At 29.6% G+C, this 20,857-nt stretch overlaps 1 protein-coding gene and 1 pseudogene across 5 annotated transcripts; one reads left to right on the top strand and one right to left on the bottom strand.

Moving 5' to 3' along the window:
* The first annotated feature begins 6,765 nt into the window (after positions 1-6,765).
* Positions 6,766-8,101, top strand: LOC140664489 (very-long-chain 3-oxoacyl-CoA reductase-like; annotated as a pseudogene).
* Positions 8,102-9,418: 1,317 nt separating this feature from the next.
* Positions 9,419-12,443, bottom strand: LOC140665155 (uncharacterized). 5 transcript variants are annotated; one of them, XR_012046561.1, is made up of 3 exons: positions 12,392-12,443; positions 10,173-11,312; positions 9,419-9,631 (listed from the first exon to the last, which is right to left on the bottom strand). XR_012046561.1 is itself a non-coding variant. In XM_072890910.1 (2 exons), exon 1 carries the CDS (start codon positions 11,274-11,276, stop codon positions 10,680-10,682), a length of 597 nt encoding a protein of 198 aa, XP_072747011.1. In that variant the 5' UTR covers positions 11,277-11,389; the 3' UTR covers positions 10,424-10,441; positions 10,637-10,679. The 5 variants fall into 5 exon arrangements, 1 of the variants encoding a protein (XP_072747011.1); XR_012046560.1 differs by having other exon boundaries at positions 10,173-11,328; positions 12,223-12,424; XR_012046562.1 differs by lacking the exon at positions 12,392-12,443 and adding an exon at positions 11,385-11,441.
* Positions 12,444-20,857: the final 8,414 nt, after the last annotated feature.

Below are 20,857 nucleotides of genomic sequence, written 5' to 3'. Positions count from 1 at the left end.
TAGACAGAGAGAAACCTGAGAGATCATGCTTTTTTCTTGCAGTACGCTAACGCCAACTGGATCTATTTTAGAACGAGTAGAACTACATGGCCGTATTCATTTTTCGCTGGCGTGATAAAACGACTAGTTTTGGTTTATATCCGTGCTAAATCAATAATTGTGGATTTGAAAATACATATTGAAAATATTATGGTTTTATTAATATTATATTTTGAGTTTATTAATACAATATAATATATTTTATTATATATTATTTTAGTTGCGCGTAATCCTTTTTATTTTAAAACGTGTTATGAATTATAATTAGATGTAGATATGTACTATTAGAGAAATTATTAAAATTATTTTATATAAAAATATACACAGCGTGTTCATTTGAAAAGTTTCCACCCTGTTTATTTTGTGACTGATTAATTTTTGCGAAAAATACCGAAAGATGTCAATTTTGTTTTCGAGGGGGACGTATAAATACGATAAATGCAACGATATTACTTTATCTCCTTCGCACAGAGGTAGCCCTTCAAAAATCTTAAATGGCAATAAGAGTCAAGTGACATATTATTTTAAAGGTCTTTTGATTCTCTTTACAACCGCGTTTGTTTTTTTTAATTTGAGTGAATATTTTTCGAGACATCGTAAGAAAAAAAATTTTAGATGCGAATAAGATACAACAATTTAAAGTAAATTTTTTTAATGGTACAGTAAATCGTCATAACTTCTGTTATTGGAGTGATGAGAATCCACATTTAAAATTTGTTTTCTTATATCTGAAACTTTCTGTGAAGTGGTGCATACTTTTTCGTGAAATATATTCTCCTAGTCATTCAGAAGCGAGTTTTCGAGCGTTTTAAGACATATTACTGCTTATGAATTGCATTATTGACTTTTTTGTAAAATATATTATTTTATTGATAGAGTCAGACGAACTTTTTTGGAGATATATATTAAAAGACATATTACTAAGTAACGATAACTTACTTAACGATAAATTACTTTTGATAATAAGTAACGAATAATGGTAACTATATAGTTACGTTTTTAACTCGGAAACGAGTAACGATAACTACATTTACTTTTTAAAAGTAACTCTCCCATCCCTGTTTATTATTAATTATCAACAATTAATAAAGTTTTTTCTCAGAATTAATGAATAAATGGAATCTGTTGAAATTGTAAATTTAAAGCAGCAAATATATAGATAAATAAAACGAGCTGAACCGATGAATAGAATTATGATAATTTTCTATTATATTTAATTAATCTTTAATCTAAGAACTATTCGCACGTTTATCCTTTTAATTTGTTTATGTTAAAAAAAAATGCTTTTTGTATATAAAAACCTATTAATCTCTAAAATTTTTAGACGGATGAGGATCTATGTTTTTCTTTTTTCAGAGGAAAAATGCATTACGCCGATCGGTCCAACGAGGGAGCGTAGTGTTACAAAGTAGGAAATAAAACTTAATACAAAATAATTATTACATGAAACTATCCAAAATACGTCCAATATAAAATTTATTAGAAACTTTTAAATCAAAGTAGCTGATAGTCTATCGTGACCAAAAGAATTATTAATTTTTGTTTTTCTCAATTAAGAAAACCTAAATTAAATTAAGAGAATGCATTTTGTAAAACTTTTGAAGAAAATATCCGATGGCGCTAAAGGATACATGAAGTTTCGATGTTAATCTAACGATTAAATCATAAGATAAATTGCGATTTAAATTTGGCAAGTGTACACAATGAAAATAAGTCAAATAAATTGAGAGTTATAATATTTAATTGTAATACATGCAATTCTATAATATAATAATTGGAACACAACGTGTGCGAGCGCGACATACGATTTATTATAATTTTATGCCACAATAAAAATATTTCGATATTTGAAGCACATTTCTGTAATTATAATATTCGTGAGGAATCAAAATGCGAATGTAAAATCTAATTTATTTCTAAATACGATTTTATACAACTTTCGCGATCAAAACTAAGATATCTGTATCTTGTTTGGAGGACAATTTTGTAAAACAAAATAAAATGAATTTTATAATCCTTAAATTAATCGTTATCCCGCATTCAATGCAGAATAATTCACTCAACGATTAGATCAAAATATCTCTGACAAGTGGCACACTGGTTAACGCAAAGTAAAATTCACTAAATGCGTCTAAAATTATTTTATTTTGCAGATTTTTTTCATGATGATGTGATTGATAATATTTAATCCTAAACTGTGCAATATTTTACTTTAAAATATACTCGTATTTTTGTGCGACAATATCAAAAGCAATCGACAAATTTCGCGAATAAAAGGCTAATATTTAAGCATGAGCTTAACATCGATAGAGTATTAAGATTCGATGTTAAGCTCATAATTACATAATTTTTAATATATGTAAAAGAGTTTTTGTGATATTTGCGACATTTTACTAAATTTTACGAAAATAAAAGTTTCCCGAATTTATTATTTCTTCTTAATTGAGTATTCGCAATCACGTATATATGTATATCTTTTATACATTGTGATCAATATTTGTCCACATTTTCTAGCCAGTTGGACCTACCTTTGTTGTTCCTGGCTATACCCATTCTGACTCGATTTCTACAAGCCAGAGATAGAGGAAGAAAAATAATTCTTTCCTACTGCCGGTTAATTATTATCGCCGGCAAATAAGACGACTTATATTTGTTTAATCGTACGATATCACATCGTTTTGTAGAAGCGTATGTTATTCAGTCGTCAAAAGTCGCAAAAGATATAATCATGTAAATATCAAAAAAATTGTATTCTCGAAATATATATATGTACTTTAAAAATCCTCTTAATAAATAAGAATATTTTCTATTTTACGTAATATTTTTTAAAATATCTTATTTATAAATTAAGTAAAACTATGTATATATTTAACTTGTCAAAGTTTTAACAAGTAGCAAATCTTTATTTGTAAAATTATTTTTTGTTTCATCATTAAGATTAATAATCCAAATATTAAATAATATAATGGTAAGAAAATATTCCATTCAGTATATATTCTTACATGTTAAGAATATCTAAAACTACTTTACTCTTTAGATTTCTTTCTTAAATTAACGATAAGAAGATTTAAGAAGAAGAAAAAAAATGTTTGACACTTATTTTAAAGAAAGATATATATTATAAAGATAAGTAAAATATTTTTAAGAATATAATTTTTTTGGAGTATATACACAGAGAAAAGTACAAGTAAGTATCAAATCAAAACTTATACGTATATACTCATATGAACGCGTTCGTTTATTTCATATATATACATAACAATTTATAATCTTAGAAGAATTTAAAAATCTTAAATTTTAACAATATTATAATCTTATTTTAATACTATAATTGTCATTTCAAGAATAAAATAATTATTTTAACTCTAAGAAAATTATAATCTTTGATTTGAACATGTGTTATTTTCTATCCAACATTTTTTTCTCTCCATTCAAGAAAAGTACTTTTAAATAACAAGAATATATTTTTCTTAGTTGAACTATATAAAATGTCTTCATTCAAGCAAATTTTCTTTGTTTAACGCAATATAATCTCATTTCAAGATTTACATTTTGAGACTACAGATATTGTCAAAATAAGAACATTTTTTTTCGTGTATGTAAAATATATTAGCATGCATGTTACCTCAGTCGACAGGTTATTAAACATCTGTATCTTTAAAATGTTTTATAAAACTCAATATACGTACATATCATTGAAATAAATAAAAATTTCATGCATATGTGTCTTGCCTAAAATTAGAATAATACTATACCTATATTCTTATTTTTAAAATATTTTTCTTTTCTTTCAATTTTTGTATACAAATAATATGTCTACATTATCTATATATCTATATATCTATTTTAATAAAAGTTAAAAAAATGAATAAAAAATTTAATATAAAATTTTATCTTGAAATAAGATAAAAAATACAAAAATAATTTTTTTTTTTATTTAAAATTGAAAGGAGTTCGTTATGCACGCGGTTATCCTGTTGTCTGAGGATTAAAGTAACGGATTTATCTACAATTTACGTCTCCATCTGAAATCTACGAATTTTTACACAAATCCGTTGCTTTAAAATAAAATCTTTTTATCACTCACCGACAATGATGCGCAACAGCGGAGTTGCCGACACTGAAGCTACGTTGTCTGTAACAAACAAATATAAAATGCAAATTATAACAACGTTTAAAATAATTATAATCAAGAAATTATTATTGTACTCATCAATTTTATATTCGATATGTATAAATAAATATAAAATATTTTTATAAATTCTAAAAAAAACTATTTTTTAAATAAAAATTTTGATAAGATTTATTTAACAGTTTTTCTCTTTGAATCTCTCTTGTTAAAATCATTTAAATAAATAACTCAAATTAATTCGTATAAATAATTTATAATAATTAATATATAAATAATAATATTTACCCTAGGGTTGCTCCGCCGGTGCAGGATGCCTCTCCTAGGCCTCTTCCTCCTCTCAGATGTCAGAGTTGTCAGGAACTATTGTTTTATACGCGCGGTATACTTTTATTAATTTGTTTAAATTGAACAAAAGTAAAATCGCGCAATATTTTAAACCGTACAAAAGTAAAAACGCACGATAGTTTGACGGCACTCCCGCACTTTTTACGCGCGATAATTCACATGATACGTCATAGAGCTAGTAGACGGATCAAGAGGAACATCCATTTCATAAATGTTCAACAATCTGAACATTTATCAACTGGATTGGACATCTTTACCGAGCGTAAATCATGATCTAATTTTTCTCGAGTCGACGTCCTCAATACAATACGTATTGCTAGTAGACGGTGCAAGAAAAGGGGTCTATTAACGATTTATTCCAACGATTGATCGACCTCTAATCGGTTAGGACCGAAACTCGTTGCCGAAACAGACCGTGCTCTCAACAACCGATCGAGCGTTAGCTCATTGTAAATATTAACCGCACGAATATGTATCTCTCTATACATGAACCTACATCTATTTACGTGTCCGCCATCACCTCAGCCGCGATACTGAGGCGTGTAAACGTTGTTGCCCAGTAAGAAATGACGATTGAAAAAACGCCTATAAACGATATCTTCTTCAATCAATCATTTTTCATTGGAAAGCAACGCTGAGAGAATCCCAGTTAGTCGGCATCAAATACAATCCCCGACAATATAATTTCGTGATCGAAATTAGGAAATATGAATGAAACCACGACCGCGATCACGACGAAATCGAGAGCCGAGATGAATGTCAAAAACAATAGCGCGCTATATGTCACCAAGGTCGAATGTTATTATTTTATTTCGGAATCATTTTAGATGTATTTTAACACGTTAATATTTGTCGTAATATTATTAAATATTATTCGTATTATTATTACGTATTATCGTCGCGAGAAACGTGTGCGGCGCGCTCGACCTCAAGGTGACTGAACGCGAGGCGCACGTGCCGGCGCCGGAGTAAAAACACGTGCGCGCACTACGCCCGCCAGAGAAAGAATGAATGACTCATGGCTGTCACTAGTCACGTACGCGGCGGTCTCCCCTCTCTTACTACGGAATGCGTGACGTCAAGGTGAAGGTCGAGTATGCTCTTTCTCTCTCTTTCTCTTTCTCCTCGCGCCAGACAATGACAAATACGTACTATACTACATAATAAAATTTTACACGTTAAAATATGTACAATCAAGTAATTCTAAAATCTATGTAAAATTCCTTAACTAATAATATTGCTGTTCGATTTAACGTGATAAATTTAAAATACATGAAACGCGATTATACGAAATGTGTAAAATAAATACTTTAACGAAACCAATCTTATGTCTTTTCTGTATAACTGTATAACGATTTTTTTATTATATTTGTTGAATATTATATCAATGATGTGAACAATTATTAGTAAAAATGATAGAAATCTATATTATAGATACATGCATATATTTATAGATGTATAATAATTAAATATAAATCAGTAATAAAAAATGTGTGCAAATTTACTGCCTATGTTTATTATATTTTACTAAATATAACTCTATGTTATTATAGAAATTTGTCATATTATATTAAATAAATATTCTCTCTTTCGTAACTATTTAATTATTCATATACATTACGTTTGTTTTTTTTCTATCAGAGAAAGAAAAAGAAAGAGAGAAAAGAATAGATATTACTTATTCGCGACAAGATTCCTTTTTACTGTGGATGGGGAATCAGCCCATGGCACAAACCCTCCTCCTTTATCCAGGCTTGGGACTGGCAGTGGTCCTAGATAAACTATTTCCACTGGCGGAGTTATGGACATACTCATAAGTATATTTATTAGACATAACTGAATGTAAATAAAAAAAATATGTTAGAAATTTACTGTGTATGAATATATTTACTGAATATTAATAACTCTATGTTATTATAGAAATTTATCATAATATATTAAATAAATACTCTCTCTTTCGTTGTATATATATATATATAATACTATTTAATTATTTCTATATATTACGTGTGTTTGTTTTTTTCTATCGAAGAAAGAAAAAGAGAGAACAAAGTTTTCTCTTTTATGTTCAGTTTGACTTGCTCTATCTGCCCTTGAGCTATGGGGCATTCGCGACCGGACACCCTGTATACATATATTATATTTTTTTATTATACTTGGCTAATTATATTACTCGATAAATAAAATTAAATAAATAAAATTAATTAAATTAATTCTATTAACATTTTTACTTGTTATTTTATTATAGAATGGCGTTAATCTGGTGGCAGAAGTTATTTCTGGTGATAATAGCGATCGTCAGTTTGAGTCATTGAGAATCTTTGTAAAGCTCGGGATTTTGGCATAAAAAAAGTTAATCGCTCCGAATCTCGGACTTGGAATCGACGTACGAACGCAAGGAAGATGGACAGTGGTCACCGGTGCAACAGATGGACTTGGAAAAGCGTTTGCCAAGGCGTTTGCTAAAAAGGGTTTGGATATCGTTCTGATCTCGCGATCTATGTCGAGGCTCAAGGACGTAGCCGCTGAGATCGAGCAGGAATATCGAGTGGAAACCCGCATAATAGAGGTCAATTTAACAGAAGGTCAGGTGGTCTACGCAGAAATTGCTAAAGCGACACAGGACTTAGACGTAAGAGAATTTTATATAAACTTAGAGAATTTTATATAATTTTTTTACATATTTTAAACGAATCTTAAGAGGAATGTTTAAAAGAGAAATATTGTTAAATAAAGAAGGATAAGAAAAAAATTGGCCCTTTTTAAATAGAAAGAAGACATAAAAAAATGTTCTCTTAAAAAAAAATTATTGCTCTATAATATAATAAAAAGACGCGAAGGGGAATAATCATAAAACATATTTCACCAGATGGGTGTTCTTGTTAATAACGCCGGTGCTACAATCACCCCGAGCTGTTTACAAGTGTCTCGGAGGAAGTGCTTGCAAAAATATTGCAACTCAATGTAGCCGGCGTGACCAGAGTTGCGAGAGCGGTGCTACCTGGTATGATGGAAAGAAGAAAAGGAGTTCTTATCAATGTCAGTTCGTCGGCCGCGGCTATACCGTGCCCTTATCTGGCCGTTTATGCTGCCAGCAAAGCGCGCGCGCGTATATCGGTAAACTTAGTGTCGATTTAACCACGGAAGCGGCACCGAGAGGTATCATCGTCCAATGCATTCTACCGGGAGCTGTGGCAACGAAAATGTCAAAAATCAAGTAAGAGTCATCCACGTGGCGATTCGTGAGAGAATTTTATTTTTGGCTCTCTCACGATAACCAATATCTGTGTTTTTCCTACCTTTTTTTCTGTTCCACAGGAGACCAACTTGGATGGCGCCTTCGCCGGACAAATTCGTGGAGGCAACATTAAAAACGCTCGGCATTGAATCACATACGACCGGATATCCGCCACATATTCTAATTATCGGAGTTATAAATGGGTTACGTTTCATGTGTGAGACGGGCGCAGTGTAGTTAGTGACGAAAATAATGCTCAACACACACACACACACATTAGGGGACGCGCTCTTCGCAAAAAGATGAAGAACCAAGATGTTCAAGGAGATATTCTCATTAAGAGTTGATTCGCTGATGAGCGCATTTATTTTGTTAATTGTTTCTTAATTGTTTCCGATTTTTGTTTTATTATGATAACTAATAAGTTATATGTATATCGGAATTTATATATAAGATATTTTTTGAGAATATTTTATTTATCATTGTATGTTGTGATAAAATAAATTCATAACTTTGATTATATAAATGAACAAAGTAGAACAATAAAAGTAAGATAAAAATTTATTGCAGGCTTCAATACACAAGGTGATTTTTCTTTCTTTTAAAATTACAAATTCGTTATAAATAATATATATGTATATGCAAATTTTGCTTTAAAACAAAATATATGTACTTTTTTTATATATGTATAATAAGGCTAAGATAATCAAGGATAATTGGTATCCTTATATTAAATTTGTTATTGCATTTTTTGAAAGAACACTTTAATATATTTTGTATGTTATATTTACATACACACAGTGATTACAATAATAAATATAAAATTCGTCCGAAAAGGGTGTTGTTCCGAATTATTATGATTATGAGAGCGCTCACTTTCCCAAATCATTATCGTCATGTTTATAGTTTTTATAGTATAAGAGCAATCTGAATATCATTATTAATAGCGTATCTGCGCCATCGTTCTATTTGTGCGCAGATTAAATGTATTTAGATTTTTTAGCACTGTCGTTAACGAATATCACGATAATTACGTATAGCAATTTGCATCGCAAAGTTTGCAATATTTTAAAATATTATATAGTAGATTTGTGTATAAAGAGATACATTTAAATATTATGACTTTATATAAAATCTCATATTATTGAAAACATAACAAACAGTTATTCTAACAAGCTATCGATCTTGTATCAGATATTGTAAAATATAATATACATTCCATTAATACTAATCAATTTTTAACGCTTGTATAAATTACTTATATTTTTAATACAACCTACGAAGATATTTTATAGATAGCTTGATATATATAAAATTACCATCTCGGGAATAACAGACGAACGCGTCGATAAATTCCTCCATTCGGCTGAGATCGTTATAGGGGATATAAAATACCGAAAGCTGGAGCAATAATTTAAAATAATTAACTTTATGGTGTTTTCGGTCGAGTATAAAAGCTACTGATCAATTAATCAACTCGCACACGTCCGTGTGCGCGTAATACGCGATTCCAGCATTCTCTCGAGAAAATAATTTCGTACTTTCAATAAATGAAACCAGTTTTGTGGCATTTCGCCGTGCGACGAAACGCTTTTACGCACTTCTCTCTGAGACAAACGATGCGCATGAAAGAAGCGAAAAAACACTTCATTAAATTCTTATTTAATGCAACAACGCAAGAAAGGAATAATATGTGCCAGGAGATGATGATACAGATACTGAATGTGTAACCTAACTTAACCATTGTGAAGGCTTCTTTTGGAGGTGCGTAGGTGTTTGATAATAGTGGTGAGGGGGTCTGCGGCCACCACCACCTGCCACCCTGACAATTCCAGGGGGAGTCCCGCTCCGAGCCGTCCGCCAGATTGTCACGATCCCTAAAAATAAAAGAAAATTAATTTTATTAGAGAAATGTTCTCATTACACTGAAACAACAACAAACAATAAATATATTTAAGAAATTGAAAATAATGTAAAAAATAAAATATGTACATCGAAAACATAATACAAATTACAAAAACAGCGTGATAAATAACTTTATTCTGAAGTAGAAATCATAGACCGTAATATATCGATGACTAAAAAAGTAAATCGATGAATAAGTTTATCAAAATCGGAGGGGTTGCCCTTTCGGAACAACACCCCCCCGAAAATTCTACTTTTAATTGTTCGATTGAAATTATCGCTCTAATGACTCCTAACTTTTATTATATTCAACGGTTGATTTGATTACTCAAATTAACAAATTTCTTATTTGCCAGTAATAATTTATATTCGTTCGGCTCAATAAATTTCTTAATAACATTATATTTAACAAATGAAACCGGACTTTCGGTATCAATTAACGCTGATATATCACACGTTACTTGATTTAATTATTTTAATGAATGGATTTCCTACTTCTAACTTAGGTCGCACCTGTTGCACAGTTGCTACTGCGCTCGACGTCGTCGTCTTCGAGGAGATGCTCGCTGCTGCAAGGATCGTGGAGGGTTGTTCTGGTGACTTCGCTTTCGCACCTTTCCGCTTTAGGCTGGAACAGCCAAACTGACGATGACCCTTCTCCTTGCAGTAGAAGCACGTCGTGTCTCCCCTGCAATTCTTGTGAGTATGCTCTCTTTTTCCGCAATTCTGGCACACTGCATCCTTCGCTTTCTGCGCCCCGGTCGCTGCGGACTGCTTCTTATCTGCATTTGAAATTCCTTCAGCTACTTGTCTCATAGTATTTAAAAACTCTTCCAGGGTCTTCGACTTCACCGACAACGCTACCACCCAGAGTGAGCTCTGAGCGATGCCGCCAATTAAAAAGTTTATAGTATCCCTGACTGACAAATCGAGGAGATGCATCAATGCCACTTTATCTATGGATCTATTGATCAAACCTCTCCTTTCCCTGGATCCACCTCCTGGCCTCCACCGTTTGCATCACCTTGTAGAAGTCCGTACCTCCGAATTCCGGAATTTGTGTAGCCACTGCACCGCATTTCCTGTTGGCAGACCCTCCATCCTATCGAGGACTGCACGGACGTCGCCGGAAAGGGACTCAACCTCGACAGACGGATTCGCCAACGGCTCCTTATTCACCACCGGCAACGAACAAGTCTCTCTGGACGTCACCGCCCGCGCCGGAACTTCCTCTCTCCTCAGCCCTAGTAGTTGCATCAGCTGCTGTAGGAATTGCTGCTGCTGCCTGGCTGCTTCCCTCTGTTGTTCCAATAAAAATTGCTGTTGCTGCTGCTGCATCTCTTGCTGGTAGCGGGACATATCCGTCGTCACCGCCGTGAGTACCTGACGCAGCCTCTCAGCGGTCACCGGCAAATCGTCGCTCTCGTCCATTCTTTCCTGGCTGGGTCGCTGTTCCGTTCCCAGCAGGTCTCCCACGGGTCCATGTCTCTCTAAGTGCGACACTATTGAATCCAGGAGCCTCTCTCTATCCGGAATCAAAGGTAAACGATAACGAAGAACTTCTTCCCTTAATTGCTCCATCGACATTTCATCTAATTGAGCCCGATGTTGTTCCATTCTCCAGATCAGATGCAGCCGTTAGAGGATTTCTCTCTTAAACAAAAAAGATCTTTTTGACGTTTATTTTAAAAAAAGATATTACAAAGATAAGTGAAACATTCTTACACTGAAAATATAATTTTTTCGGTGTGTAAAATATATTAGCATACATATCAACCCCTCATCAGTCATTAGACATCTGTATCTTTAAAACTGTTTTATACAATTCATAATATATATATATATAATTAAAATTATTAAAATATTCTCATAATATATATAATTCAAATAAATATTTCATGTATGTCTTGCGTAAAATTGGAATAAAACTTATATATTTTTATTTTTTAAATATTTTTCCTTTTTTTCAATTTTTATATAGTATATCCAGTTTAACAAAAGTTAAAAAAAAATAAATAAAAAAAGATAATATAAAATTTTCTCTTGAAATATATAATAGGTCCAAAAAGAAATTTTTTTATAATTTAAAATTGACCCAGAGTCCGCTATGCACGCAACTACCTCGCCGTCTGAGGGTTAAAGCAATGGATTTATCTACATCTCTATCTACATCTACATTTACAAATCCGTTGCTTTAAAATATAATAAAAGCTTTTTATCATTCACCGATACTGATGCACAACAACGGAGTTGTCGATATTAAAGCTACGTTGTCTGTAACAAACAAATATAAAATTCAAATTATAACAACATTTAAAATAATTATATTCAAGAAATTATTATTGTACTCATCAATTTTATATTTGATATGTATAAATAGGCAGATAAATATAAAATATTTTTATAAATTCTAAAAAAACTATTTTTTAAATAAAAACTTTAATAGAATTTATTTAAAAGTTTTTCTCTCTGAATCTCTCTACTTAAAATCATTTAATTAAATAAATCAAATTAATTCATGTACATGATTTATAATAATTAATATACAAATAATAATATTTACTCTAAGGATAACTATGGGACTCAAACTCATTAGGCACGATTTCGGATGAGGATATGTGTCTATCATACAGACAGTCCACATGATACGTCATAGAGCTGGTAGACGGATCAAGAATGTTCATGAATGTTCAACAATCTGAACATTTATCAATTTGATTGAACATCTTTACCAAGCATAAATCATACGCTGATGAACGACATCGATTTGAAATCTTCTTCGATCAATCATTTTTCACTAGAAAGCAACGCTGAGAGAATCCCAGTTAGTCGGCATCAAATACGATCCCCGACAACATAATTTCGTGATCGAAATCAGGAAATATGAACGAAAACACAACCGTGATCGCGATGAGGCCGAGAGCCGAGACGAATGTCAAAAACAATAGCGCGCTATATATCACCAAGGTTGAATGTTATTATTTTATTTCGAAATCATTTTAGATGTATTTTAACACGTTAAGATTTATCGTAATATTATTACATATTATTCGTATTATTATTACGTATATTATCGTCGCGAGAAACGTGTACGGCGCGCTCAACTTCGAGGTGACCGAACGCGAGGCGCACGTGCCGGCGCCGGAGTAAAAACACGTGCGCGCACTACGCCCGCCAGAGAAAGAATGAATGACTCATGGCTGTCACTAGTCACGTACGCGGCGGTCTCCCCTCTCTTACTATGGAATGCGTGACGTCAAAGACAAGGTCGAGTATGCTCATTCTCTCTCTCTCTCTCCTCGCGCAAGATAATAACAAATACGCACTATTAATAATATGTAACTATTATTAATAGCTACGCGCTATTAATAATATGTAATAAAACATACTAATATAAATCCATATTGTTTCATATTTTGAGTAATAATAACTCAGAAGCGAATTTTCGAGCGTTTTAAGATACATTACTGCTCGTGAAGTACGTTGCTGATATCTATGTAAAATATTTTATTAATAAAAATTGAACTTTCGAGGATATTAGAAGACACATATATTATCAATGGTGGTGAATAATGTATGTCAGATAACCATTTTATTTATGACAGAATTTATTTCGCATTACGATTGCCTACTATTATCTAGAGAAATTTTAGAATCTTGAAGAATTTGAAATCACCAGAAATTATATAACTAAAATATTAATCCAATACGTAAAAAAATCTGCATGTGTAAAGCCAAAATATAGGTTATTTTAATTTTTCGCGTTTTTGAGAGTTATTATCGTTATTATCGTTTACAGCTAGAAATCACGTAGTGAAAAAAAGCACCAAAACTAGCATACTAGGATGTATAGTAGCACACAACACACATAATTTCAAGTTGCATAACCAGTATGATACAGACAGTTAATTAAATGTCTAGTATTCGATTTAGTATGAAAAACCGTGTGCGGCCAGCTTAATTTCGGGAAAAGAAACTTTATTGATTACTGTTAATTAATGTCGATTATGCAATTGACATACTCGTACGCGATTGATAATATGTGTCTTCTAATATCCTCAAAAGTTCAATTTTTATTAATAAAATATTTTACGTAGATATCGGCAATATACTGCACGAGCAGTAATGTATCTTAAAACGCTCGAAAATTCGCTTCTGAGTTATTATTACTCAAAATATGAAACAATATGGATTTATATTAATATATTTTATTACATATTATTAATAGCGCGTAGCCTTTTTCACTTTAGTATATACATATAGTGAAGTAATATATATATAAGCACAAAATTAAATAATTTTATTGAATGATTGAAAAGTTATATTTATATTAGAATATATATAAATATATATTATTTATATGTATTTAGTATAATTTTATTTTATTTAATTATTATAATTTTATTCAACAGTTTGACACGTTTAATTCACCTATTTGGTTTATTACAATTTTAACAACAGAATCCGTTTGATATATTAATTTCGGGAAAAGAGAAAACTTTATTAATTGCTACTAATTAACGTCAATTATGCAGTTGGCATACTTGTGCGCGATTAGTAATATGTGTATTTAACATTCTCGAAAGTTCGTCTTTCTGACTTTTATTAATAAAACAATATGTATAAAGATTAGTAATGCTGTCCACGATCAGTTATACGTCTTATTGAAAACATAATTTTAAAGTTATCGTAACTTTCGCGATACAATAAAAATTATTTGAATTATGATGTGTATCATTTTAATCTAACTTCCACTTTACATTTTATTAGTTTAAAAGTAATTTTAATGGATTAACATTCTTGTGATTAAAAGATGAGAGATGATATAATATGTGGGATTATATGGTACATATTTAAACAAATGTAGAGATATGTTTCCTATATATTTCGCATTAACAATTATATATAACATTAAAAACTGAGAGAACACACCGATGAATTATATTCTCTCTCTCTCTCTCTCTCTCTCTCTCTCTCTCTCTCTCTCTCTCTCTCTCTCTCTCTCTTTTAAAAAACAAACAATTTATTTTATATTATTTAATCTTATAAATTCTTGTATTATTAATAAAAAAATTTGATGCCAGACACTTTCTGTAACAACTAATCGTGATTCGAAAAGAAAAGCAAAATTACTTATCAAAATTAATTAACCGAGATCATTGTTGCAAGAGACTTTTATATATAACTATATTTATAATATATAAATACATATTTATAATATAATTTTATTTTATTTAATTACTATAATTCTATTCATCAGTTGACTCATTTAATTCATTTATTTGTCGCTTTGAATTTACAATTTTAATAACAAGACGTTTGATATATTAATTTCGGGAAAAGAAACTTTATTAATTACTGTTAATTAATGCCGATTATGCAATTAACATATTCGTGCGCGATTAGTAATACGTGTCTTCAAATATCCTCGAAAGTTCAATTTTTATTAATAAAATATTTTATATAAATATTGGCAATGTACTTCATGAGCAGTAATGTATTTTAAAAACGCTCGAAAATTCGTAAATTCAAAGCGACAAATAGATGACTTAAATGAGTCAATAGATGTATAAAATTACAGTAATTAAATAAAATAAAATTATATTATAAATATACTTATATATGAGTCTCTTGCAACAATGATCTCGATTAATTAATTTTGATAAGTAATTTATATAAATGATTAATTAAATAGTTACGATAAAAGAGAGAATATTTATTTAATATATAATATGACAAATTTCTATAATTACATAGAGTTATACATATTAGTAAATGTAATAAGTACAGGCAATAAATTTGTACATATTTTTCATTATTAATTTATATTTAATTATAATACGTCTATAAATATATGCCGGTACCTATAATATAAATTTCTATTTTTTATAAATAATTTTACAAATAATTGTTCACATCATTGATATAATTTTCAACGAATATAATAAAGAAATCATTAAACAGTTATACGGCAAATGTTATAAGATTGCTTTCGTTAATGTATTTTACACATTTCGTAATCGCGTTTCATGTATTTTAAATATATCGCATTAAATCGAATAATAATATCATTTTAGTTAAGGAATTTTACATGTATTTTAGAATCATTTGATTGTATATATTTCATCGCGTTAAATTGTATCACGTAGTACAGTGCGTATTTGTTATTGCTGGCGTGAGGAGAGAGAGAGAGAGAGAGAGAGAGAGAGAAAGAGAGAGAGAGAGAGAGAGAATGAGCATACTCGACCTTGTCTTTGACGTCACGCATTCCATAGTAAGAGAGGGGAGCCCGGCGCGTACGGCGTACGTGACTAGTGACAGCCATGAGTTATTCATTCTTACTCCGGCGGGCGTAGTGCGCGCACGTGTTTTTACTCCGGCGCCGGCACGTGCGCCTCGCGTTCGTTCACCTCGAGGTCGAGCGCGCCGTACACGTTTCTCGCGACGATAATATACGTAATAATAATACAAATAATATGTAATAATATTACGATAAATCTTGACGTGTTAAAATACATCTAAAATGATTCCGAAATAAAATAATAACATTCGACCTTAATGACACATAGCGCGCTATTATTTTTGACATTCGTCGCGATCGCGATCGTGTTTTCGTTCATTTATCCCGATTTTGATCTTTCTTTCTTCGGAGCTTGATCGTGCCCGACCTGTCGACTCCAAGTATGATTCTCGCGCGTGATAAAATGGGATTTTCGATCGTTTCGAGATTCGGGAGTGCCGTCAAAGTATCGCGCGTAAAAGTGCGGGAGTGCCGTCAAACTATCGCGCGTTTTTACTTTTGTACGGTTTAAAATATTGCGCGATTTCAACAAATTAAAAAAAGTATATCGCGCGTATAAAACCATAGTTTTTGACGTTTCTTACAATCTTAGAGGAGGAGAAGCCCTAGGAGAGACATCCTGCACCGGCGGAGCAACCTTAGGGTAAATATAATTTGTATATTAATTATTATAAATCACATATATGATTTAATTCAGTTTATTTAGTTGATTGATTTCAACAAGAGAATCTCAGAGATAAAGACTTTTACATAAATCTTATAAAAGTCTATTTATTTAAAAAATTGTTCTTTTTTTTAATTATATAATTATTCGATATTTATATATCTGCTTATTATTGTACGCATTGAATATAAAAATTGATGAGTACATAATATTAATTTGATGAGTATATATAATAATAAATTCTTGAATTAATTATTTTAAGCGCTGCTATAATTTATATCTTATATTTGTATGTTACAGACAACGTATATATTCAATATCAACAACTCCGCTGTTGCACATCAGCGTCCGTGAGTGATACAAAGCTTTTATTATATTTTAAAGCAACGGATTTGTGTAGAGATTTGTAGATGTAGATTAATAGACTTGTAGATAAAGATGTAGATTGTAGATAATTCGTTGCTTTAACCCTCGGACGGCGGAATGCATGCATGCCGTACTCTGGGTCAATTTTAAATTATAAAAAAATTTCTTTTTGTACGTATTCCAAGAGAAAATTTTATATTACATTTTTCATTTACTTTTTTTTTAACTTTTGTTAAAATAGATATACCATTTGTATATTAAAATTGAAAGAAAAAGAAAAATATTAAAAAAAATAAAAATATATAATTTATTCCAGTTTTATGCAAGACATACATATTTATTTTAATTATATATATTAGATTTTTATAAAACAATTTTAAAAATACAAATGTTTAATGACCCGCCGACAGAGGGATTGATATGCATGCTAATATATTTTACATACACCGAAAAAATTATATTCTCAGCTTAAGAATATTTCATTTAACTTTATAATATGTTTCTTTAAAATAAACATTAAGAAGATTTTTTTACAATTAGTTTAAGAGAGAAATCTTCTAAAGAGTACTTTCAGATAATCTTAGCAAGTAAGAATATATATACTGAATAGAATATTTTCTTATCTATTATTTAATATTTGAGATTATGAATCCCAATAACAAAAAAAAGCAATTTTACAAATGGACATTTGCTATTTATTAAAATTTTGACAAGTTAAATATATATAATATATTAATATATACAATAGTTTTAATTTCATTATAAATAAGGTGTTTTAAAATATATCACGGTAAAAAATTATTCTTATTTATTAAGAATATCTATTAAGAAGGCTTATAAAGTCTACATTTAGAATATAATTTTTTCCTTATATACATGATTATATTTGTTATATATCTTTTGCAACTTTCGACGACTAATAGTACGCATTTACAAAACGATTATATTATAATATTACACGATCCTAAATGAATATAAGTCGTCTTATTTGCCGGTGATAATTATTACCGGCAGTAGAAGAAATTATTTTTCTTCCTCAATTCTTGGCTCGTAGAAATCGAGTTAAAATAACTATAGCCAGGAGCAACAAAGGTAGGTCCAACTGGCTGGAAAATAACAATACGTGGTCAAAATGGTTAACTGGCGAAAAGGCGTAAAAAATATATATGATCGTGATTTCTTAAATCTTACTGCGAATTCCCAATTAAGATCCCCAAATCGCTTTATCTATTTTTGCTAGTGTAACCAGTAAGTAGAGTGAGGTCTACTTGGTCTGCTGTGACTATTAGGATTTTGGAAAAGAAAATAAAATTTAATAAAATTAACTCTAAAGCTATAAAATTAAAGCTCTAAAATTAAATTTAAATTTAAGGGAAAAAATATAAAAATAATGTAATATTTTTTCAGAGAAATAAAAAAAAATCATTAAATATAAATTATATATAAATCATAAAATATAATATATAAAAAAAGAAAAAAAAAACAATTATAAAAAAGATTATTGGATAAAAATTAAATTTATATTTATAATAAAATTTAATTTAATTATGTACACATTATATATTTATTAAGATTGTATAAGATATTATTGTATAAAATTACGTTTGCATTATATTTATGTATCTATTGTAAAAAAATTCAATTGTAAATTACACGAAATTGAAAGACCACATACAATAACACAAAATTTCATTAAATTTCCAGATTCTCTTAATTGAGAGAGACGTAATCAGAATTTATTAATAATTCTTTTGGTAGTGATAGACTATCAGCTACATTTGATCTAAAAGCTTCTAATAAATTTTATATTGGACGTAGGTATATTGGACATTTTCGTGTAATAAATTATTTTGTATACTATTAAATTTCAAATTATATGTTGTAATAAATTGTGTATCCTATTTTGTAAAATATATTGTAAATATATATTTTGTAAATATATTGTAAAATATATAATTAATTTTATGTGTAGTATAAAATTACTTATATAATATATATTTTGTAACACATTTTATAATATACTCTCTTGTTAAATGTTTTATATTAAATTTTATATCATACTTTATAATAAATATTTATAACATAATTAATTCTATGTGTAACACACATATAATACATATTTGTGTATATAAATGTATTACAAAATATAAGGTTTCTCCTCAGAAAATGCACTTTGAGAAACATAAGGGTTTTTAGTGGGTATACCACTTTTTATAGACGAAAAGTCTAACAGTCCCTCGCTAGACCGATCGACGAGGAGTGCGTAATGCATTTTCACTTTAAAAAAACCGAACTGAAATAAAATATAAATAATAATCTAATAATAGTTTAAAAATAATCTGAGAACTTAAAGAAAAATGTGTTGAACACATAAACATCTAAATACATTTAATATGCTGCTATGAAAACTGTAAAAAATTTATGACTAGAATGGAACATAAATTTTTCTTATTTTATAATGCTAATTATATATTATTTATAGATATAAAGAAAATTATCTACATTAATAAAATCTTTTTTTATGATTTTTTCTTCTGTGAAAAATTAACTTCGCGATGAGAATTGTCCTCTCTGTGATAAATTCGGTTTTCCCTTTCTCTGACTTATTATTTTTTTAGGATATATCTTTGTCTTTGTGTTATTTAAGCTTAAGTATCATTCATGGTACTGACCGTTTAAAAACGTTATTACATCATTACATTCACAATTTTTTTCGGTCGCTTCTTTTCATAAAACTATTATGACGCTAAGTATCTAATATCTACTTTTATAAAAATGTACAAATGGATTATTCATTCGACTTAAGGTTTCTGACACTGATGAGAGTCCAAATAAAGACGTTTATTATTTGCTCTTTTTCAAAATTTTTGTAAAATCTGATGTCTCTTACTACTTTTATATAATAATTAAAGTTGTTGCACATTAAAAATTTTTTAAATACTAACTCCATTTGTCTTGTCCCTTAAGCCTTTTCTTTATATTTAAGTAAATATTTTATTAAACTATAACCAAACTCAAATTATAATTTTATATTAAAGATCGATGGATCTTACAGAATGTAGCGTGACTGAAAAAAATCTCGCTGCGCGCTTTTGTAAATCTCATCCAATTATTGTTTTATTTTAAAAAATATATAGATCTTTTATGTAGTAAGAACAACAAAATAATGGTTTTATTGTACTAATATTTGTCGTACATTGTTGATAACAAACCTGTAATTTGATATAATAAAACATTTATTATTTTTTTGAGTATTTTTTTATTTTACGTTTGTAAATTTTTTATTAATTTTGTGTGATTGTTTTGTTTCATTTCTAACTATTCGTTATTTTTAATTTTTGACATTGATGAGAGTCCAAACAAAGACAACGTTTGTTATTTGCTCTTTTTAAAAATTTTTCTAAAATCTTATGTCTCCTACTACTTTTATATAATAATTAAAGATCTCGCAATTATAATAAAAGTCTTCAACTACATAAAAGAACAACATAAAAGGTCTATGCATTTTTGAGAATGTAGCTGAATGAATAAAATATTCGTATAATTTATAAATAACTCGTGCAATTTTCTTCAATCAATTGTCAAACAGCCAGTAATACAGTCATCAATCTTCTATTACCTTTGAGTCCACTTGACAGTCATGAAATTTACCCAAGATTAACGATCTTTAATAATACCTTATCCATGCTAAGAATAAGTTGCCCGTATATTTATAGCCTCAGGCTTCTTTCTGTTCTAATATTGCTGTACGATTTCGTCATGGAGAAAGGAAAGACAATAGGAGCACAGAGTGTAAAGAACGCAAATAATTTAAATTCTTTTTAATAAAAGAACGCATTTATTTGAATGTTTCGGTCCATCTTCAAC

Source organism: Anoplolepis gracilipes, chromosome 4 (genome assembly GCF_047496725.1).
Source record: "Anoplolepis gracilipes chromosome 4, ASM4749672v1, whole genome shotgun sequence".
NCBI lineage: Eukaryota > Metazoa > Arthropoda > Insecta > Hymenoptera > Formicidae > Anoplolepis > Anoplolepis gracilipes.
This window is presented reverse-complemented; position numbering and strand designations above follow the sequence as displayed.

Coding starts and splice junctions, on each gene's coding strand:
- LOC140665155 (XM_072890910.1), bottom strand. CDS start 11,276: ATGGAACAACATCGGGCTCAATTAGATGAAATGTCGATGGAGCAATTA.